Source organism: Podarcis filfolensis (assembly GCF_964270895.1).
Source record: "Podarcis filfolensis genome assembly, chromosome: 5".
In the NCBI taxonomy this organism is placed as follows: domain Eukaryota; kingdom Metazoa; phylum Chordata; class Lepidosauria; order Squamata; family Lacertidae; genus Podarcis; species Podarcis filfolensis.
In genome coordinates, this window is record NC_139608.1 from 96463886 (window position 1) to 96488469 (window position 24584).

The following is a 24584-nucleotide window of genomic DNA, read 5'->3' on the forward strand; positions in this document are numbered from 1 at the left end:
GCACACATTTAATCTGACCCTGCGCAGGGACCAAATTATCCTGTGTTGTTGTTTGACTCATTAACAGGCTGAGATTACAACAAGTTGCACACCCCTAATCTCCAGGTTAGTGTTCATAAGGGTGGATGGCAACTGTTTAGCTGTGTATTACTTGAGGAGTTGCTGTGTATGTTTCGTAAATGACTATAGAAAAGGCAAGTCGGGAAAGGTCAGTTTGTCACGTAATAGTGCTATGCCGTAGGATACAAAAACTTGAGTCCCTCCCAATGCCTTGTTATGATCCAGGGCTGTATGGCCTCAGGGATAATCCATCAAAGTCTGCAAACTGGCAGTGGGTGGAGCCAGAAACAAAAAAAAAAAATCCAGCATAGACAGCGCTACTTCAATTTTCACCATGGCTACCTCACATTAGAATTCCCAGTTTATTCTTCAGTAAACTACATTGGGTTTGATGGGGTATTCTGAAGCAGGAATGGGATGAGAAAATTTATTCAGTTTGCATGTAAAGGTGAATCCATGCACTTTCTGAAATGATACACAACTAAAACACAGCCATTCTTTAAAATTTCCACGTCTCTTAATTTTGCAGTGGCGTGCTCCAACCAAATACAAAGTGCATATATGCTAAATTAAAGAGTGCATAAAATGCACATATGAATGAAAATAACATACAAAAATGTATTCTGTAACATTGCTTTGCAATAATGTGTGAAACAGGCAAAATTGCATATATCCCTGTATATTAGGATAAATTTGCACTAAAATGCAAAACAGTATAATATTTTAATACACTGAAATTGTAAATGTTTGTATGGATTACTCTGTGTTTAAATTTGGTTGGTAATTGAATTGTTCTCATGTGTCTGGCTAAAGTTGGTGACATGGGAGGTATCTAGTGAAGGAGATTATGTAAAGCAAGATTACTGTATTTTAGAATTTAGCAGTGAACACTGCTAAGTTGAATAGAGTGTTGGAGTGCATCTTCTCTGCTTGAAAGAAACAGAGCAAAGCTGCAGAAGAAGGTAAAAGTGGAAATCTCTCACAGGATCTGCAAGGCATGTCCTAACTGAGAAACAGAAGGTCGAGTGCTGAGCTCTGGAAAGAGGAAAATACAGTTGTTTGGAAGTTAGAAAAAGAGACCGTAAGGCCATGCTTAGAGAAGCATGTGCATTTAAATATTATGTTCTAATTCATCTACAACTATAAGTTTCTGCAAGTAAAGTTTTTGAACGTTAAAGTCTGGACATTGGTTTAATTTCCAAAGTAGGGTGTCAGTCATATACCGGTATATGATTTGAGCTTCTTAGCTGCGTTTTCATTACTCTTACTTCAACACAGTATTCACAAACTGATATGGAAATGTGTAGAACTGAATGTAAGATTAGACAAATGAGAAACTGAGAGAACAGAAATTGACCTGTCCACATATATAAAGTACACAAACCAAAATAGGTGCTGTTAGTAATTCTTTCCTTAATTGTGTGCTACACACACACCACACCACAATGCAAACCTTTCCATTTGTTTTATGTGGCTTAGAGGAATATTCCCCAAGCCATGCAACCCAGAATATGTACTTGTATCCTTTATGAACAAAGTTGAGCGGAATGTTTCGTGGTTGGTCTTAACTGACTAATCCAACGTGTATATAGCACTGAAGAAAATCTCTCCCTTTTTCGGCAGGCAACCTTGGTTTTATGGCTGGGGCTTTAATCTTCCGCGAGGCCAAGCACTTTTAGAGAAATGGAACCTAATTCCAGATGGAATAGATATTCTTATAACACATGGACCACCTCTTGGTAAGAAAACACTGAAAAATGTTTCGGGTCATTATTTATCTGTGTTGTGTCATTGCAAGTAATAGTTTGTAGATTCTGCTGCCACTTAGAATGTGTGGGTTTAAAGGGGTGTGATTCTGCAATGCTTTAGAGTGAAACAGTATTCCACTCACGCTTGCAGTCCTCATTTCTGTTTTTTATACAGTGGTACCTTGATTTGCATACGTCTTGGTTTGCATACGTTTTGGATTACAAACACGTCAAACCCAGAAGTGCATGTCCCAGTTTGCAACCTTTTTTTGGATTACAACCCTTTGGGGGGGGGATTACGAACAAATTTTTTTTGGAGGCCCCATCGGCAAAAGCACAGCTTGGGTTACAACCTGTTTTGGTTTACAAATGGACCTCTGGAACGGATTATGGTTGTAAACCAAGGTACCACTGTATTAGGATTTTATGTTGTGAAGCACCCTGAGCTCTATGGGTATAGGCTGGTATACAAATTTAATTAAATTAATAATAATAATAATAATAATAATAATAATAATAATAATTTATTATTTGTACCCCGCCCATCTGGCTGGGTTTCCCCAGCCACTCTGGGCGGCTTCCATAGAAACCAAAAATACACTAAAATATCACAGATTAAAAACTTCCCTGAACAGGGCTGCCTTAAGATGTCTTCTGAATGTCAGGTAGTTATTTATCGCTTTGACATCTGATGGGAGGGCGTTCCACAGGGCAGGCGCCACTACCGAGAAGGCCCTCTGCCTGGTTCCCTGTAGCTTTGCTTCTCGCAATGAGGGAACCGCCAGAAGGCCCTCGGCGCTGGACCTCAGCATCCGGGCAGAACGATGGGGGTGGAGACGCTCCTTCAGGTATACTGGGCTGAGGCCGTTTAGGGCTTTAAAGGTCAGCACCAACACTTTGAATTGTGCTCAGAAACGTACTGGGAGCCAATGTAGGTCTTTCAAGACCGGTGTTATGTGGTCTCGGCGGCCGCCCCTAGTCACCAGTCTAGCTGCCGCATTCTGGATTAGTTGTAAATAATAATAAATAATTACAGGACGCTTTAGTGACTTAATGATTGAAATAACCAAGATTATAACAATGAAATAGGAAAACTATAGTAACACATTGCTTATGCAGTGTGAAGTTCTAGTGTACTGCTACAAGATTTTGTTTCTTTGCAGTGTCTGCAATATGTGCTATACTGCAAAGATGCATGCAGAGCTCAGTGGAAGCAAACAGGCATTCCAAAAGTACACACATAAAATATATGCTGACCTTGCATCCCCAATGTGTATGTTCATTGGAACATTTGAAGTCGTATGCCTGGAAGTCTTCACATGTTTGATGAACATGCTTTGAATCATAGAATTGTAGAATTGGGAGGTTTCCAAAGGTCATGTGCAGCAAAATCAGCTCATGTTCCTCAGAGAATGGGATGCAATTTTTTTTCACAACAAGATGTTCATTCACTGAATACCACCTTTTTGTAATGAGCTGTGGAGTCACTGGTTTATCTTGAAAAACTGAATCACCTCCCATACTTCAGCTTGCCTGCATATTTAAAAGCTAGTGTAATATAGTGGTTCATGTAACATGAGCTATGATCTAGACTTTCCCAGTTCCAAGTGCATCTCAGCCATAAACTCACTGTATGATCTTAGACATGACCCTGTCACTCAGCCCCTCCATTTGCAATGTGATGACAGTAATACCAGCCTATCTTCCAAGATTCCAAGGATTAGTGAATGAATGCATGTGAGCAAGATAATATATGAACTTCCAGAGTTAAGCACTTTAGAATCCCATCAGATATCAATAACCGCACAACTTTTAGAAGACCTTTGAAGGCAGCCCTGTATAGGGAAGTTTTTAATGTTTGGTGTTTTATTATGTTTTTATATTTGTTGGAATCTGCCCAGAGTCGCTGGGGCAACCCAGTTAGATGAGTGGGATATAATAATCATAATCATAATATCATGGAACTGTAGAGTTGGAAGAGACCACAAGGGTCATCAAGACCAACCCTATGCAATGCAGGAATCTTTAGCCCAACGTGGGGCTCAAACACACAACCCTGACATTAAAAATCTCATGCTCTACCAACTGAGCTCCTACTTACGTCAATAGGAGATATTCGCCTACATGCTTAAACTCACTAATTTTGAACAATGGAATATAAAGCTAGATCATGCTCTAAGTCGTAAGTGTTAGGAAAGACCTCTGGAAATGGGCTATTATTCCATTCTGAATCTTTGTTGAGACTTCTTAAATTTCCTGATAGATACAGGTTGCTTATAATTTATCCTAGCTGCAAAATATTATTGATGGCAACAGTTGGTCCATTAATATCTCTTTTTCTTGTTGACGTACTTTAATGAGCTGATAGTTATGGTACCATATGCTTTGTAAAAAGAGGAAAATTCGCTTTCTTGCTATTCCCCCCCCCTCCCCGCAAAAAAAATTACAACACTGTTGAAAGTTTTGGGGACTTTCAGCAGGGCACCCTAGAAAGTGCATTGGAGATGGTTATTGCTCTGTGACATTAGATTTATTATAGACTCCAATAAGACGTAGCGGCTGTCTGTTTCATAATTCCAGTGACAGCTTATTTCTTCTCTATAGGGCCCATGGGATGACGTTGCAACAGGCTGTCTGACTTGAATCCTGCTCCTTGCATTAAATCACAGACAGCTTTGAGCCTAAGCCAAAGAGGTTAACTGCAAAGTTTTTTATAGCTAAAAACTTTCCAGAAATAATGTTAGAAGTACCTGTGAAGATACAAGCTTAGTTGTAGTTAACAAAGCCCCAGAGATTAAAGCTAAATTGCCCACCCAAAATCCTTGTAGTCTTTGCTATTCATTGTGAAAGTTGGAGAATGAGATGAGAGCTTGGGAGGTATGAAAGGAATGGGCAAGAGTGTATGGCCATAGCGAACCTGAGTGGCGTAAGGAAGTATTCAGGTTTTAAAACTCATTGAATGCTGAAGGTCTCACTGAATGTGACAGCAAATAGTGATATCGTGTCCTCATCATGAATAGATATGGGGAAAAGTTCAGGAGTTACGTTGCCAAATGAAGTTAGGGAAGCAATAATAGACGTCTGGAATAAACCTAGAAAATTGACATCAGAAATACCCTTTTAATGCCCCCAGTAACTGGGGGGGGGCAGTTGCTCATTCCAACAAGCTAGATAGCTATTTAGGTGGAAGGAATGGAGGCAAAAAGTCTTCGTGAGGATTTTTGACTTGTTTAAAACTTTATCATAACTCCCCCCCCCCAAGAATACCCATGATCTTTTGATGAAATTGGTTGCTTAAAGGTGTTCTTTAGGGGGTTCTAAAGGCATGTTCATTGATGAGAAGGAATGAGGGATTTGCAGATCCTAATCAAGAAATTTCGTTTTCATAGAATTATGAATCATAGAGTTGAAAGGGACCACAGATGACATGTAGTCCCAACCCCCTTTCATGTTCTACCAACTGAGCTATCACAGCATCATGGATTTTGTAGCTTTAGTGATTTACCCAGTTTTGGAATTATCTTGTATGCATGTTTCACTTGTGAGTTTAAAGATGATTTGGTACTGCTTAAGAATGCTCAGATCAACATATTTCTGGCCCATGTCATCCATCTAGCTTACACTTTAATCTGTGAATGTTGTTAAAAAAAAAAAGTTTTTAAACAATGGCTTTCTAAGTGTTTTCCTCTCAAAATCCATGTTTTTTTAAAAAAAATGAGCAAAAACAGAAGCTGCCAGAATATTCAGGAAGTGCAAATGCCAGTGAAATAACTAAGTTCCCATCTAGTTTGGGAGGAGGTATGGATCAGATCAGTTCATATCAGAATCCTCAAATACCAGAATCCTCAGCCACAGTGCTCACTTGCCCACAGAAATGCACTTTGCTTTTTCTCTGCCACCACTTCCTACGAGTATATCCATTTATAACTAGTTTTACATGCCTGGTGTTATGCTGGTAATAAGGTGGTTAGGCAGGAATATTTTGATCTTGTTGGGACCCAGTGGATTTTTACTTTGAGTAAAAGTGCATTGTTTAAAGTGAGTTGTTTAAAGTGCATAGCAGGCCATCCTGAGCCCTCGGTTCAAGTTAGAATACAATATGAATAAATCTCTACATCCACCCCTGGCCTAATTCAAAATTCTTTCCTTTCTCTAGGGGGGACTTTTACTCCTTTTGTCTTTTGTTTTTAAACAAGCTTTCATTTCTCCTTTATGTCTTTATCAAACAGTCTGTTTGATTGTTGGTGACAAAGATTTATACTTTCCTGCCAGTTACAGATCCCTGTTTTCAAGTAACCAAGCGTAGGGGAGGAAGGGGGAATCTAAAGCAATCTCTAATTGTTAGCTAGGTGTAATCAATTATTCTTAGTTTGTGTAGTCAGGTGTACATAATAAGCTGCAAACATATGGGAAAGCTTCAGAAGGCTGATATTGCATGCAAACAGAAACATGTTCAACATAAATAATGCTTAATTTAATGGAGAAGTTAATTTCATGGATTTTAGTTTGCAAAGTTTTTGAAGTGGAAATACTTTTTGTCTTTACAGACAGGCTTATTTATAATTAACTATTTCCAGCCACTGGACCAGCAGTGGTTTGAGTTTCAGTCTCTGTTTGCTGCTCAGGACATTCTATATGGGAGATAGTTTTTCCATTATGTACTTTCCCTTCCTTGTCCTTGGCGAAAGAGTGATGCTGGTGATGTTCTGCCTCGACCGTCGGAGGCAGTGTGGCTCTGAATACCAGTTACTAGAAATCACACGTGGGTAGGATCCTGCATGCTAGCTCCTCACAGACATCTGGTTGGCCACTGTGAGAGCAGGATACTGGAATAGATCGGCCTGCAAGACTGACTCAGCACAGCTCTTCTTATGCTCCTAGAATGGCCATTTTGTACCTTGTGCGAGAGGATTTCATGAGAAAAGCGAAACGAAATAGAACAGTTTCTTCCACTTGCACAAGACCCTGTGCACCCTCTTGCAACAGGTAGAAGCATGAAGAATCTAATATGTATTGCAGCACTTTGCGCAAACTTTGCCTTTGATTTGAGGGTTGCTTTAGATCAGGGATGTCCAACAGGTCGATCCCCGCGAGGTTTGGGTAGATCGCGGTTGATCTCCAGTTCCCTTTCCTTTCCCTTTCCTAAAACTGACTCCTGCCACGCCCCCTCGCCCCACCCTGCATTGTTGTATGATCTCTGGAAGGGAAGATGGAGCTTTCTCTGTGCAGCTGTTTTGATCCATAGCGATATTCTTCTGAGTGACTTTATCCCTTTGTCCTTTAACTATCCCCAGAACGGAACTCCCCCCCTAAAAAAAGGTTAACCCCCTAAAAAACCAGGGCTTTCCTCCCTAAAAAAAGCTCAACAATTTTGAGCCGAACCCCTTCTTCTGAAAGTAGATCACAGTCTCTTGAGAGTTGGCAACCCCTGTTTTAGATTATATGCCATTATTATTATTATATTTATTTTGCATGTTGAGCACCATATAGATAACTTTTAAAAGATTTGCTAGTCCCAGCAGAACACAGAACTGAACAGAAGCATTTGGCACGCTATAGGTAATGTGCACAGAATTCTGGTTAGAAACCTTCCATATGGCTGAAACTGGCAGGAAAAGCACAAGAGCATTAAGAAGAGGCTGCTGGGTCTCAAGCTAAAGGCTCACCTGGTCCAGCATCCTGTTCTCACAGTGGCCAACCAGATGCCTGTGGGCAGTCCACAAGCAGAATCTGAGCACAACAGCCCTCTCCCCTCCTGCGGTTTCTAGCAACTGGTAAATGTTACAGTTATGATGTCGCATGTTTTTATTTCCTTACTGTAAGGCTCCTTCACTGTAGCTCTTCAAACTCTAGCCATTGTTTTAACATAATAAGCATCACAAAGAGGCAATAGGAACGAGAATGGAAATGAGGGGTCATTTTCTGACCTCAGCTGGCAACTGCTAACATCTCTCACCCTACTGAACCACAGCACTAACAATGAGTCTTTAAAAATGGCATGCTATACTGCGGATTAAGCACTTCTATTCCGAAGATTAAAAAAGAGTAACTGCAATATTCCCCACCTTGAGATAATTTTATTCTTGTCAGGAATGTTGTTAGAAACTCCAGTATACTATGCATGAGATTAGGTACTCTTTTCTTCTCGCATGGGGGCCACAATACATTAAGGCATCAAATTTCCATTTCCATTCATTTTAGGTGTTTGCCTGTACTCCATGAGAACTTGATATTAGGCACCATGGTTTGAACATAATGGCTGGTATTCAATTTATTTCACTAGGACTCAAAGCAGAATAATAGCTGGATGCAGGAAAACAGCAGATATGTCTTAAGCTTATTAAACTATACATTTAGTTTAATATTAAACTGTACATTTGTTAACAAATATTTATTGGCATTTATTTAAAACCATATCTACCATATACATACACACACACACACACACACACCTTTGTTGTTAGCAGTTAGATTAGTCTTAATCCCTTTTGTTTGCATAGTTTGATTATTCCATTTTATTCAAATGCACTTTCAAAGATAGTTCTTCATAGAGACACAGTCACAAGAACTAGGGAGAGAGGTTCAGTGCTGTGCATTTTTAAAATTCAGGTTATAAAATTTCTCAGATACTATCTGTTTTCTTTGTTCTTCTTTTGTACTGTATCTTTTATTCTAAAGGTTTCTTAGATTGGGTTCCTAAGAAAATGCAAAGAGTGGGATGTGTTGAGCTGCTGAATACAGTCCAGAGACGAATACAACCGCGTCTTCATGTTTTTGGACACATCCATGAAGGTCAGAAAGCCTCTTTTTGTGTATAGATTGAATTCCAGGTCAGACTTTCATTAGATTCCAGACCCCACCAAATACAAATTGAAGAGGTCCAACTTCTGTTACTATTGTTGAAGGCCTAGGTTGTAACATACTGTGTTAATACTGGTGTCACCTGAATTATGTCCACTTTAGTTCCCTAAAATTTCTAAAAGAAAAGCCATAGTATGTGGAACCTGAGGGGCAACTGTCTGCTAGTTACTAAACAATGTCAGTAGTTTCCTTTTCCAGAATTGATCTAACATATTTATCTATCTTTTTCTAAAACAACAGTGCCTTTATTTCTGTTACGAACATCACATTATAAATAATCAGTTACACTGATTCTGAAGTCAATTTATTTAACAGCACAACCCTTTTGAAACTCAAGGAAATTTAAAAACCAATATGAAATATAGCATGGCGATAGAATATAGAATCATAGAATTGTAGAGTTGGAAGCCCAAGCCTACAATACAGGAATCTCAACTAGATCATACAAATAAACATTTCACAACTCCCCCCAGGAACATGCATGTCAGCTCTGGAGCCGACTGCGCGTCCAGTGCTGGCTCTGCCCTGCTTATAAAACCCCAGAGCGGACTGGAGTGAAGCCTTCTCACTCATGGTTCGCTCACCTGGCCCTGGCCCCAGCAACACCGCAGATTGGCCAGTTTTAATAGGCGTTAGGCGGGAACCCCAACGGCCCGTGGCGCCGGGAAGGCAGGCCAGGTGCGGCAGACTAGCTTGTCTCCAGGGAGATCATGGGTGCTGCGCACCGGTCTGCAAATGGCGCCCACCGCCAGATGGGTGAGCAGTTATTTCCACACATGGATACTTGAGATAGACTCTCTTGCAATGTGCATAATTAGTCTTTTGTGCCAGCAAAACCAGTCAGATCAATGCTGTCACAACTTGTAGCACAAGTACTACCCAGAACTAAATAGTCCACTACAATGCACTGGTGAGTATGTAGTGTTTGCTTTGGCAACAGCATGATAAAGGATACAGAACATTATTTATTGCAGATGACAGAAACTTAAAGAAAACAAGTAGGAACGGCAAGCCAGATGTTATCCTGGGACGTTCAGGTTCCTCAGGGAAGAACTCCCAAGTAAGTTCTATAGACAGCCTTAGAACAACAAGCTCCTCTTTATAGTGTCTGCATGCTGTGAGCAGTAGAAATCTTCCCCCAACCAACCAAAGCTACATCTGCAGTTGTCATTTATAGAACCTTGGGGAGGAATAATAACATACTGTTCTCTCCCCTCTAAAACTTTTTTCCTATCAGAAATGTCCCACCTGAAACTATATTTTCTGCTGCTCCCTTCAAATGGTGACAGAATCACCATTATTCAAGTGCTGTTGCCAACTGCTCATTCTTCAGCCAGGGCTCAGTTTATTGAGGGCTGATGAAATCCTAAATTCTCCCTCTCCCTTTTCTTCGAACATTTTCCCCCATTCTTATCTCCAGCAGCTGTTCAGTCTCACCCCTTTAAAAACTGTTTAGGAAAAGCTACTGAACTTTCTAGGCAGCGCAGCTACTTAGGAGCTGAAGGATGGAGCCTGCAATGTTTTCATGGCATTTCCAGCCTTTTGTTTTTTAAAGGTCTCAAAAAGTGCAGGAGTATTGCCAACTTTCTCATGCTCTTGTATGTATTTATAAGCCAAGACCCATATATGAACAATATCTATCAACTGAACTGAACTGAACTGAACAGGTTTGCGCTTAGAGTCCATTCATCTTAAAGATACAGTAATGCATATCATCGTGAAGTAAGTGCATAAAGTAGAAAAGAGGCAGCATGGAAATTGGGGTGATCTGTGTGCAGTGGGGAGTTGAGAAGAATATGGAGAAGGCTGGAGGAAAAGGAATGGAGGTGACAATAGGAGCAAAAGGGGGCTGCAAACAAAGAGGGAGTAGGAGGCAAGGAAATGTGGTTGAAGATAAAAGCAAGAGTACAAAGAAAAAAGGAGGGTGTCTTCATAAGGGCTGGTGAAAAGCAAGCTTAGTAGTTGCCTGGGGTGGGAAGAGGAAGCTCTGGAATGGATGGCAGTCCAGCAACACCTGCAAGAGTGACATGCAAACAAACAGAATAGAGACAGGAGTTGCTTTGTTCCTTTTTTTCCTCCTCCTGCACCGTGCTGAGTTCAGCTAAGATTTGGCTTACTGTGTTATCTGAACCTGAGCTTTTGGCTAAAATCTCTTCCCACTAACCACAAGCTGTAGCCAACATTTGTGATGTGTCAAAGCTAATGTTTTGAGTCCTTAATGCCATTTAGTTCACACTGAGGGCAGGTAATGAGGAAGAAACAGGAATGTGGACTCTTCCTTCAAGCACAGTAGTAGCCTAACACCTCCATTGTTTCCTCATGCAAGAGGAATAGGAACTATTTCTTCTTCCAAAACCAGGGGTTTGGCAACTGACACATGTTACTATTGTTCATTTCTGAGTTTAATCCAGAAATGTCCATTTATAATACAAAATTGATTTGGTTGTTTGAGCACGTAAGTGACCTTCAGGTCCTAATGTTCACCACCTGGAGGTCCAGACCCTGCTGTGACCTTCAAGCCGGGCCAAGGGCCTTCACATCATCCCTGCATGCCAAGTGGCAGTTTAGTGAGAATGGCCTCATTCACACCCTGAAGACCACAGCAGGGTCTGAGTTCCCAGGCCTTGGCAAAATGGCTTCCAGAAGAAAGGTATTGGGGCTGGGTTTCAACACAGAGCTACTTAAATCGTAGGAAACAGAATTTGAGCATACCTCCACACGACTTCCCTGGACACCATCCCCCTGGGTGACAATGGCCAGTATTTTATATTGCTTCTTCTTGAAATGTTTTTGAACGTTATGGACGTTAGAATGCTGTTTGCTTATATTCCGGTGAAGACAGATGGAGTGGCATCTGAAAAGGGTGCTTTAGCCTTTTCAGCACATAGTGATGCTACAAAGCCCTTGTCATGGGGTGTGATGGAATGAGGTCACCATGTAAAACACCACTGCACTTTCTGCCACCACCCAGTCTTGACTCTTTTCGAATGCCAGGACACGGCAGAACCCTAGATGTGGTCGCTGAAGCTCTTTTCCGGATGAAATGCAGAGTCAAAATACTTGAAGAATATCAGGCTAGAATTGCTGTTGCTGCCTTTGCCAAACAACCACCGTTTTGAATTCCCGGATTCCCTAATGCCCTCCAGTGAAAGTTAATTTGAAGCCAAAAAAGAGAGAAGATTATATGTGGTCTGGCTGGTGGTTTTAGCTCCTGTGATTTGTATTGCATTTTATTGTGCTGGTCTTTTTGTATTTGAATCATATGCCAAGCTGGATTTTTCAGACTTAACTGTGATTGGAGGGGGAAATCACAGTTATTCTGTATATTATTTATTCTGTTTTTACTTGATTTTGTTACAATGCTTGGCAAACTTGTTTGATGAGATGTCTTAACAAGTACAGCTGAGTAATAATAACAACTATCTTTTTAAATTCTAGGTTACGGAGTTATGGCTGATGGAACTACCACCTACGTGAATGCTTCTGCATGTACAGTGAATTACCAGCCACTCAATCCACCTATAGTTATTGATTTGCCTACTCCAAGGAACACATGATTATCACACGCAGAAGTATGAAGCCTGCAACCTGCGTGAAACATTGGCTAGCAGCACAGAGCTGCTGATGTAAAAACTAAGCATACGCTAAATTATGAACGTGTTTTTCTTTTCTCTTTATGAAATAACTGGAGAGGCAAGAATGGACAGACATCAGAGGTATCTGGTATCACAGCCTTCTAGAAATACTTCAACAGATCTAACATTTCATCATTTTAAAAAGACTTTTTAATACAAAAAAGGGGTGTGCATTCCATGTTATATCAAGAGAAATCAATGCATTATGTATATTCCATGTGCTATATTGAACTTACTAAAATGACATGACTCTTCAGCCAAGTGGTTCTTTATGAAGGTTTACAGTTTTCATGTGTGTTAAATGCTAGCATTTGCTCATTTAAACCTGGTTTCACAGGATAATCACAGTGAGGGGAAAACATAATTGTGCTAGATTCTTGGGACTATTATTACAGATATAAAATGACTCCCCATGTATTTAAGAGGTCAAAAGAAGCACATTATTATGGCACATACTTTTCAAATCTATAATCTTCCAGTCTTGTAAAACCGAGTATAGGAGAATTTTAAAAATCTTCTTCCATCTGATATTAAATATGGAAAGTGATATTATGGTGGAGATTACCGAAATGCAGTATACAGCACAAAAAAATTGAAAGAGAAGTAGTTTAAATTAAATGTAAACTATGTAAACTCAGGAATTAAAAAGCCCCCTCTCCCCAAAAACCCTAATGAATTCTGCAGCTGTTAAATCTCATACAGGGCAAACCTAATCATGTTTCCTTAGAAGTAAGTTCTACTGTCTGCAACTGTCTGTACAACGATGCGCAAATGCAGCTTGAAATACTTGCTGCATTTTCAGCCACTACTGTGTCCATAGCCATAGCTTTTGCCCTTGCAGCCCAGTTCTCAAAGGTCAATTCCACACTCACCCAAGCTGGCAAATGTGTGTGCATGTAGCTGATCCAAACATGTTTAAGAACTGCGGAACAATCCACATGAGCACATCACAGGGAACATAAATGTGGATTTTAACTACTATATATATATAGGCACATAACTTCAGGAATGTGGAGTTCAGGGTCAAATCTGAGAGAGGTACATAATGATAACTAGACTTGTTGCTTGTTCAGTACTCAATTTGACGATTGGTTGGAATCCATGGAACAGGGATCGCAAAAAGAAGACTTGTCATTTTATGGCAATCTTATGTGTTCTGAAAATATATATTACTGTGGATCAAATTTACTCACAAGATCGGATGTGCAGATATAACTTTGCACAGAAAGGCTACTGCAAACCAGGCTACATGGCAGGTAGATGGCAGTATCTCTGGCCACCGTTGCAAGAAAAAGCAAAGCCGCTGTGACAAGTGGCCAGTTTGCACCAGCCTTTCAGCACATGGTCATTCCTCCAAATGAAGGAATTCTACATTCTCAACCAGACTTTTAATGTGGCTATTTTTATAATAAACCTTTACTTAAGTTTTCTAGTGACAACCCCAGAAAATAAAATAAACAAGCTTCCTGAAACAGATAAGTGAGTCTAAAATGTTTACAATAACTCATAGCACTTCAGAAACACTTAAAAAAGGAGGTGGAGCATATTATTAAAATAAGAGGCCTTTCCTTTTTTTGCCTCAAGAACATTTCTATGTAAGTCAGGATATATTCTCTGAAGAATATTTTTCCCCCTGAGAATATTTCTTTGGAATATTGTGCATTTTTATGTATGAATGACATTAAGAAGCTTTTGAGGTCATGAAAATTTTCAGGTGTGTTGACTCATTTTGGCATAACTGGATTGTTGTTGTAATTTTCTGTCAAGCATGTTAGACAAATAAAAATCTTTTAAAGCTACTAATTGCATGGTGTACACATAGACAGGAACAGGGCATTTCACATTCAAAATGCTGCAGTTGTGGACTCATTTTTTGGTAAGCCAACAACATACATTCGAAAACATTTACCAGCAGATCTGATGAGGCTTGGTGTGCCAGTCAGCCATTCTTCTTTGCTCCTGCTCTCACTAGGCACAGCCTCCTAGTTAAATTGTTGACAACGCTACGCCATCAGTCAGTGGGCTGTCATGGATGTTTGTAGGCCTTCCTGGGCCATCTTATCCCACGAGGTCTCATTCCATCTGAAGAACATAAGGTCCTTCCACAGAACAGGGTGTTGTTTCAACTTGGACAGTAGTAAACTTTGAGCAGGCACTCTCTGGGGCCACCTCACCCACATTGTCTTCCTCCGAGGAAGGGCTACCTTGGAGCAAGGCATGGCAACCATGGGCTGCTTTTTGGTTGTTGGCTAGCCTGGGGTTCTAGGCACATGCTGCTGCTACTGCGTAGAAGCCAGGCTTGGGTTGGGAGAGGGTCTGGGCACGGCAGCGGCAGTAGTAGCAGCCAGTGACTTGTGAGCAAGAAAAACGGTCATGGGTGGCTGGAGTAATGCCAGATGTGTCAGGGAGCACTGATTCACCCTTCATACACATACAGTCTGCCACCTGTGGCAAAGGTCTCATCTTACCCAATGGGGCAGCCACTGGCCTTATGTTGGGTTAATACACTACCATGTTGATGCAGCTACCACTGGGGGAAAAAATGCTTCTGTTCAGCTGGTATTAAAGGCCGCAATTATAACATATGCAAGGACCTAAGCAATCAGGGACCTGAGGAATTCCTGCATTGCAGGGGGTTGGACTAGATGACCCCTGGGGTCCCTTTCAACTCCATGATTCTATGAATTGCCTTCTCCATACCAACCTCTCCATTCGCTGAACTCTACAGATCAGGCCCTGCCCTGCTGGTCGTGCTTTCACCTGCCCATCTTATACTGTTGGGATACTGCCGGGGAGACGGGGGCATTTGGCATGTCCCTAAGAGGCTCCAGCCACCGGCCGGCAGCTGGGTGCTCTCCGGTACAGCATCAATTAGCGACATGAGCCTCAGATACGTTTGGAGACTCGGCACGCTCTTATCAGCAGAGTGAATAAATCTCACAACGGAAGTGGCGGAGAGAGACGTGTAAGCATATTTACAGCATTTATTCAGCATAGTTCAGGAACAAAGGAAAAAACATGTCTTCTTCCCTTTGTGTCCAGCTAAACAGGAGTAAAGCAAAAGCAATATACAAATGGAAGTTCCCAGCAGACTGTGCTGGAAGTAAACGGGCATGTGATACACAACAGTCATACCTGTTCCTTTTAAGGTGGAATGGAACTATATCCTAACATCCTCCTCCTTTCTGTGTAACCTGTAGTACCTGTGGTTCAACCCAATTGCAACCTCTGTACATAAACCTTAACCTTGGCATGTCTGCCAAACAGGTTAGTGCTTATAGCTATATCAGGTCTTTAACATCTAGCAATGAAATTCAGCTTGCCTAGAATGCATCTGTAAAGTGTGGTGTCAGAAAATGCTTCAGCAGTACTATCTGGTCTTCTGGGTTTGCATCAACCAAATTCAGCCTGGTTAATACATCAGCAATTTTCTGTGTTTGGTGTACCAGAAAATTACCTGCTTGGTCCTTCTCCACCTGCAGAGAAAGATAGTTGGATACCTCACCAAGATCCTTCATGTCAAAGTGCTCCTTCAGCTGAGCTAGGGTGCTTTGGTACAAAGCCTGATTTTTGTAACCCTAGTATCTCGTAGCAGCCAGTCGGAGGGCCTTCTCTGTTGCAATGCCAAACTGTTGGAATTGCCTGTCCTGTGAAATGTGACAGACACGAGCCTTGAAAGGGGCTTGTGCAGGTGAACTTTCTGCTCGGTTGTGTTATCTTTTCTACAGGGAGCTCGAGGTGGCATACGTAGCTCTTTCCTTCCCCTCCCCATTTTATCCTCAGAACAACCTGCGAGGGAGGTCAGTCTGAGAGGCAGCGACTGGCCCCCAAGGTCACACCCAGGGAGCTTCTCAGATGAGGGGAGGATCTGAAGTCCTTAAGTTGCCTCAGCCCCCTGGTTGGTTTGATCATTATTTCTTTACTAACAATTCTAACAATTACTAACATTATTTCTAACAATTCAAAATAAGGCAACCAGAGCTCTTTGCTTGATCGCAAAGCCACAAATTTAGACAGAGATGGAGGCATCTATAAGACATTTAATTTACTCCAGAACCCATACTTGGGTGATATTCATGGCAATGCAAAAGCAGCAAAAGTTGGTCCTCTCCAAGGTCATTTCAGACCATAAATAAAACTTTCTGCCCCCCACTCACCCCTGCCAGAATAAAGCATTTATTTACGGCCATTATTTGCATGCTGTTCCACAAAACGATCTTGCAAATAAAACAATCTTGAGCAAAAATAAGACATAATATTGTAAAATCAAGGCAGGTGTCAACCCTGATGCCATTCTATGTTTGCCAGTAATTGTGGCCAACTGATGTCTGTTTTGGCCAATCTTTGCCTGCTATTTTTTCCCTTCTCTTCCAGAATGTCTTGCACCCGGGTCCCACGCTTGAATTTAAAATGCAGCAACATTGAAGGCGTATTTAGATTGGCAAGCACTAGTAAAAAGTGAAACGGGAATCCCCACTTGTGCACAATCGGCGCACACACTCCCACTTACATGCGTGCCAAAAATGGGGGCATGGAATTGGGCAGGGGCAGAATGGGGAATCCCCCTTGATGTGCACCCCTGTGACACACGTGATGTCCTGGAATGGAGCCCCTGTGTAAGTGGGGATTCTCCGTGTCCCACAGGGGAGCCACTGAAAGAATGTGGTTGGTCAAGAGACACATGGGCGCAAAAAGATTGAAAACCACTATCCTAAACCATTTCCATCTTTGCCCAAACATATTAACCGCTTGTCACCCCCTCCTTCACAAAAAAATGTATTTCATTCACTTGATAAGAAATCACTGAATCCCAAAGTTACAGTCTAATCACAGAAACTTTCTTCTGCTCCCAGAATTTAATTTAAACTAACCTCGTGACCATTATCACATGAAACAGCTGTTCTTTAATAAAATATTTTTAATAAAACATTTGCAAACATATTTGAGGTCAAAGGCGATATTAACATATGGTATCTCATTAATTTCAAGTGTTGTTTTTGTTTAAAAGTCTTAGGTTTGCCCCCCCCTCAAAAACAACAATGCAAAAAGAACAAACTTCCTCAGACATTCCTGGTAATTGTCACTACACTTTCCAAATGACTTCCATATTTTACATGAACTTGAGGACCACTGAGTTGACAATTTATAACAATTTACTCTTAACAGTCAAACATAAGGAGCTCTCTTTAACCCCAGAACTGTTCTATATATCCATTTGCAAGCTCATTCTTAATAGTATTCTCCTATTCTAATTTACAACTTTGTTTCCTCTTGCCATTCAGCTGCAGTAATGTTCCATATAATACATCTGTGGCAAAGATCACTCCTAGGGATACAGTGTTCCTCACTCCTTGATTTGCATTTTTAAAAATTAGGAATTTATATGCCACCTTTCAAAACAAAAGTTTTCTTAAAGTGGCTTAGAGTTAATATCTTTAAAGCATGCAACCAGTATCTAAAAATGTTTAACATATATTGACTGCTTAAGTGGTTAAACTAATAATAACCACATTACACTATAAAACACACAGCAATTACTATTTTAAAAACCCAGCTCATAATTTAAACAAAGAGTGAATTTAAATTGATCTTTTAAACCTGCATAATGGCAAACAGAAAAAAGAGAGTCAGATGAGCTGTACCAAAGTCCAGCATCCTATTCTTACAGTCTCACTCGCTGGACCATCACCTTGTCGTGGGGAGTGGGGCTTGCATGTTCCTATGACCTTTGTGAGCGAAGCCGTCGGGAGTCTCATACTCCCAGCAGGGTCACCCAAGGCGGTAAGGAAGGTCCAAGGGAAGGAGCTAGACAAAGAATGATCCAAGAAGTCCTCAGTGGCAGAAGTGGTGGAAGATAGTGGTTACTGGGTTGTTCTTACTACATAACTATCCCCAACAACTTACATTTAAAAGCATGCAGCCTCCAGTGTCTAGCAACCATCAACAGGATTTTTTGCCCCAGTGTGCATTGCTTTACACACACTTACATTGGATCATAGTTGCCATTTTAATGCCCGTTTATTATCCAGCTGGAGAGATCCTTCTGGAGAACCTTGCAATCTTTTTTTTTTTTTTGTTATCACCCTGAATAGTTTGGTGTCATCAGCAAGCTTTGCTACCCCGCTGCTCACCCCCAGCTCCAGGTAATTTATGAACATGCTAAAGAGCACAGAGCCCAATACAGGTTCTTGGAGGACCCAACTTCTAACATATTTCCAGGGTGGGAACTATTCATTTAGTCATTGCCTCTGCTTCCTGATCTTTAAATAAATTGTGTTCCATATGATGGACTCAAGGGCATCCTGATCAAATTTGCAGATGACACCAAACTGGGAGGGGTGGCTAACACCCCAGAGGACAGGATCACACTTCAAAACGACCTTGACAGATTAGAGAACTGGGCCAAAACAAACAAGATGAATTTTAACAGGGAGAAATGTAAAGTATTGCACTTGGGCAAAAAAAATGAGAGGCACAAATACAAGATGGGTGACACCTGGCTTGAGAGCAGTACATGTGAAAAGGATCTAGGAGTCTTGGTTGACCACAAACTTGACATGAGCCAACAGTGTGACGCGGCAGCTAAAAAAGCCAATGCAATTATGGGCTGCATCAATAGGAGTATAGCATCTAGATCAAGGGAAGTAATAGTGCCACTGTATTCTGCTCTGGTCAGACCTCACCTGGAGTACTGTGTCCAGTTCTGGGCACCACAGTTCAAGAAGGACACTGACAAACTGGAACGTGTCCAGAGGAGGGCAACCAAAATGGTCAAAGGCCTGGAAACGATGCCTTATGAGGAACGGCTAAGGGAGCTGGGCATGTTTAGCCTGGAGAAGAGGAGGTTAAGGGGTGATATGATAGCCATGTTCAAATATATAAAAGGATGTCACATAGAAGAGGGAGAAAGGTTGTTTTCTGCTGCTCCAGAGAAGCGGACACGGAGCAATGGTTCCAAACTACAAGAAAGAAGATTCCACCTAAACATTAGGAAGAACTTCCTGACAGTAAGAGCTGTTTGACAGTGGAATTTGCTGCCAAGGAGTGTGGTGGAGTCTCCTTCTTTGGAGGTCTTTAAGCAGAGGCTTGACAACCATATGTCAGGAGTGCTCTGATGGTGTTTCCTGCTTGGCAGGGGGTTGGACTCGATGGCCCTTGTGGTCTCTTCCAACTCTATGATTCTATGATTCTATGATAAGAGGGACCTGTCTTCTTATACCATGACTTACACATGAATTTTTGGTGAGGGATTTTATCAAAAACCTCTTGAAAGTTTACATACAAAATGCCCACTGGATATCCATATTCATATGTTTATTGACCATCCCCCAAAACTCTAAAAGGTTAGACAGGACTTTACCTTTGCTGAAGCGATGCTGGTTCTTCTTGATCAAGACTTGTTCTAATATATGTTTGGGAATTTTATCTTTAATAATGCTTTCTGCCAGTTTTCTCAGAAGAGATGTTAAATGAACCAATCTGTAATTTCTGGATCTCCTGTGGACCTTTATTTTTAAAATATATATATTAAAAATGGTGTTGTATTTGCCACTTTCCAATCATCAAGTATAGAAGCTGATATTAGGCCAAAGTTACACATTTTTGTTACATCACAATTTTCGTATTTGCTTTAGGAACTCTTGGTTGGATGTCATCTGGATACTGTGATTTATTTATTTAATTTGTCTGTATATTTTAGATCTTCATCTTTGATGATATTATTGGTTTCAGTTCCTCAGATTCCCTTCCTGAGAAAATTCAGGGATCTTCTACCATCGAGACAGACAGAAATAATTCAGCTACTCTGTGATCTCCTTTTCATTATTTAGCTCACCTTTGACTCCTTTGCTGCCCAGGGATCCAGCCACCTCTCAATCTGCTTTCCTGTTTCTAAGGTATTTTTGTTTATTTGTTATTGTTGATCTTTATGTTTTTAGTGATATGCTCCTCAAAACCCTTCCACCTTTATTATCTACTTGCATTTCTTTTGCCAAAATGTATCTTCCTTTTCGTTCTTGTTTGGGCAAGACTTCCATTTTCTGAAAGAGCTGCCTTCCATCCAAAAACTTTATTGACTCTTTAACCATGCTGGCATCCTCTCGGCCTTTGGTAGTACCTTTCCTGATCTGTTGGCATGCATTCTAACGGAGTGTCTGTCACTTTGGTTTTGAATACCCAAAGCATTTTGAAGAGTTTGACCCACTTGACTTTCCATTTCAACATTATTTTTTAATGGTCCCCTCATTTTTTAGAAGTTTCCCTTTTTGAAGTCAAATGTGATTATGCTGGACATGCTTGGCAATTGTCCCCTTACAACTGGCAATTGTCCACCAATGTTAAATTTCATGGCACTATGATCACTGTTCTCAATTTGTTCAGCAACACATTTCTTATTCCAGCTCTTGGGCAATTCCAGAGCCATTTCCCCTCTGGTCAGTTTCATGCCCAACTGTTCTCGGGCACAGCCTTTATAGATCAAACACCTATAAAAATATTAAAGAGAAACTGAGAAGACATCTATATAGAAAAATGCTGTTCATAGAATTGTAGAGTTGGAAGTGACCACAAGGATCATCTAGCAATGCAGGAATCTTTTGCCCAATGTGGGGCTTGAACCTGAGATTAATAGTCTTATGCTCTACTCACTGAACTACTTTCTATACAGCTATCTTCTAATTTAGGGAGGGGGCAAACTTGGAACTTAAGCACCTTGTGGCTAAAATTACAGACCTAAAGAAGAGAGTCGCCCATCAATTTTGTATTACAGTAACAAGATTAAGCTACATTAGGAGTCTGTTTTAAAATAACATTTTGCTTTGGCAGACTTCAGGGTTCATGTCTTCATGCCTTCCCTGAATTCACAGGGGGTTTTTTGCTTCTGCCTGTGAATGGCATCTCTCACCTAATATATTTTCCTTTGAAAGCTGTGCTGCACAACAGCGCAAGAGCTGCTAACGGCTGTTCAAGACACTTTGTTGTATAATTCACAATGCATTGAGACCGATAAGCCATGATTAATAGATATCCCCCTTCCTGACCAGAAAGGGAATTCCAATACAACTTTGAAACTGGATGTTTATGCACTTTGGCCTTGATTCAAGTATTTATGCACAACCACTTATGAGCTTCGGTGAAGGTAAGTACCCCTGTCTTCAAAAGACACACCCAACAAATTCAGTTGGGTAGACAAAGTGTGAAGAAAACTGCTCTCTTGCTGAATAGATATGATAGACCTGCATAGAATAAATGACACAGCAACAAAATAGGCCCTCTCCTCTCTGCTGTCCATCTCTCTCAAAGGGTGTGGCGCATCACACAGGAAGATTCAAGGACAATCAAAGAAACATTTAAACATTATAGTATACTATGGTATATAGTATCTATATGCAGAATATGGATAGATATCTTTTCAAAATGAGAGCAAAAGCATCCATTTTAGCCAATACCCGCTTAGGAATGAGACATGCGAATGTCCCATTTTTAAAGCTTTCTAGCAATTGGGGTATGCTATGGACTGCGCCAAACTCCAGTTTTCTGCATAGTGTGGATCTGCTAACTATTTTGTGGTACACTTTGTGTCCTCTTTCGAGAGAGAAAGAGATGCATCATACAGTGGACACGGGTTGCAAACGTGATCCGTGCGGGAGGCACATTTGCAACCCACAGCTTCCGCAACCTGCAGCACGCGTGGGTTGTAATTTGGTGCTTCTGCGGATGCGTGAGCGCCAAAACCCAGAAGTAACCTGTTCCAGTACTTCCAGGTTTCGGCACGTCTGTAACCCGAAAATGCGCAATCTGAAGCATCTGTAACCCAAGGTATGACTGTATATCGCTTTCTCTAGTAAAAAGAAGAAGGATGTCTTCAGCTATAAGAATATCCAAATTCAGGTTCCAGTGTGGAAATATGGTAACATTTTAGTAATCCTGTGAAAGTGTGAGTTAGCCAGTCACTCAGGGTCTAACTACGCATGGCCTGGGAGGGCCAATGGCCAGATCTTCCAATACTGTTGATGTAGTTGCCAGGGGTGGGGGTACAGGATGGGACCCTGAAGGAGAGGGTGTTTAACCCTTTCCCCTTGTACCATTTTCCTGCTCTAAATCACCCCGTTGCCCCAGTGATGTGGAGGAAGGCAGTATGGCCCTATATGCTGCTTGTCTTAGTCTTCCCCGGGGAATAACAGCATTGCAGGGAATTCCAACCCCCCCCCCCCACAATTTTCCCAATTCTTAATGGGCAAAACCACATGTGGGGAGCAGTTACAGCCCCCAGCCCCAAGCTGCTTTTATATTTTAGACAAGACATCCGGAGATGTGATCATGAGTTTTGTGCATCATATGTAGTTTGACTCTCAGTGGTGCCCATGAATGTGACAGCATATTATAAGGAGCACATGAGAGATACTCTCAGATAATTAAGCCTAACAAGGGCCTGATTGGGCTGGATATTACACTGCATTGATCCTGGTATTTAACCCAGCCGTATATTCTAAACTCACAGCCTGTTTGCCAAGATAATCAACAAATGCATCTGGATCCTCACACTCTCTGTTACAAACTGAACAAAACATTGTTTTCAGCCAAATTTCATGCATACAAATCAGTAGTGCAAAATTTGGTGCCGCCATTGTAACAGCGCCCTATTGAAAGGCAGTTAAACATGCATCACACTCGCTAAAAAGAATATTCTGAAACCTTTTTTATTTTTATTTAACAAAATGTATCTACTGCTTGGTTGTAGTAAAACCTCTTAGAGGTTTTACCATGATGATATTCATTGTCCAGCCACCTTCATTTAAAATTCATACAAGAAGAATAAACTCTGCTAGGATGCTGTTAAAAATCAGAGATGCTCCAGAAACAGTGATGTGGCTGTTTTTACAGTAATTTTAACAGCGTGTTGTATCTGCTTATTTGAAGATGGTGATATTTTGTATTGTTACAGAGAATTCATGTCAAGCTTATTTTGTGGGGATATACAGTGAAGACATCAAATTAGCATATTTTAAGTATTAACATAATACAAAATTCCTTTTGTGTCTACTTGAGATAATAATAAGCTATCCATGGGATGACAGCCTTTGTGCAGGAAGGGGGAATCACAAATGATGAGAGCTGCACTTTGTGTCTATAGATACATGAATGGCTCCTTCCTCACCGTGCTTTTCAAGTTGTGACCACCTGGTCATCGCTCAAGAGAAAAAACACCCAGTACCCTGTGTGTACCCCAAATAAACATCTGAAACTGAAATATTGCAGGCAGGCAGGCATGTACAGAGACTCGAGTACAGTGGTGCCTCTGGTTGCGAACAGGATCCGTTCTGGAGCCCTGTTCGCAGCATGAGTAGAACGCAACCCGCGTCTGCGCATCTGTGCGGGTCGTGATTCGCCGCTTCTGTGCATGAGTGTGATGTCATTTTGAGCATCTGCGCATGTGCTAGCGGCAAAACCTGGAACTAACCCTTGCTGGTACTTCCGGGTCGCCGCAGGACGCAACCTGAAAACGCTCAACCTGAAGCAAACATAACATGAGGTATGACTGTACAAATCCCCACTCTGCTAGGACGTGGGGCCTGTGCCCAAGCCTCAGCTGGAGCTAGATCACAGGGTTGAGGTGAGGAGGAAGTTGGATAACCCATCCCTGTGCACCCCATGGCGGGCGGGCGGGATACAAAGAGTAACTCATGCAGCCCAAATTGTCTTGCTTCTTCCCAACCTATAGCATTCAAATTAAAGAAATGAAAACTCCACCAATCATTCTTTGTTCAAGTAGCAGGAGATTTCAGGCAGAACTTTGAAAATGGGCCTGTTCCCTTAATGATGAGAGAGTGTTGGAAAGTCGCTGCAGCTTTTAATGTTTGTTTGTGGGGGTGTTTTTTTCTTCTTCCTTTTTTCAAATATTCAGAGACTGCTAATCTGGAAAGCTATTTTACACATTGTATGGAACGAAGTAGTCAAATTATTAACTGTACTATGGAAACTAGGGAGGACATATCTTTGAATGCTTCCCTATGTAGTAAACTGACATATTAGGAATAAAAATAAAAAATTGTCCAGTAGCACCTTAGAGACCAACTAAGTCTGTTCTGGGTATAAGTTTTCATGTGCATGCGCACTTCTTCAGATACGACACTTCTTCAGATATGACACGTGTATTAATTTACTGCATGGCTGTAGTTTTTATTTTTTTTATTTTTTTTACGGTAGGGGAGCATTCCAAATGGTTACTATTAAGAATCTTCTGCCGCCTGAATGGGTGAAGTCAAGCATCCCTGCATCTCAT

General features: G+C 41.2%; 1 protein-coding gene across 3 annotated transcripts in view; it reads left to right on the forward strand.

Annotated features, from left to right (window-relative positions):
- The window catches only part of MPPED1 (metallophosphoesterase domain containing 1), an 84399-nt gene extending 70296 nt beyond the window's left edge, over positions 1-14103 (forward strand). For all 3 annotated transcript variants that reach the window (XM_083615991.1, XM_083615993.1, XM_083615992.1), the window contains 3 exons: positions 1684-1799; positions 8487-8600; positions 12108-14103. In XM_083615991.1, coding sequence (XP_083472117.1) covers positions 1684-1799; positions 8487-8600; positions 12108-12226 — 349 coding nt within the window. In that variant the 3' untranslated portion in view covers positions 12227-14103. The remainder of the gene's footprint in view (positions 1-1683; positions 1800-8486; positions 8601-12107) is intronic.
- The last annotated feature ends 10481 nt before the right edge of the window (positions 14104-24584 follow it).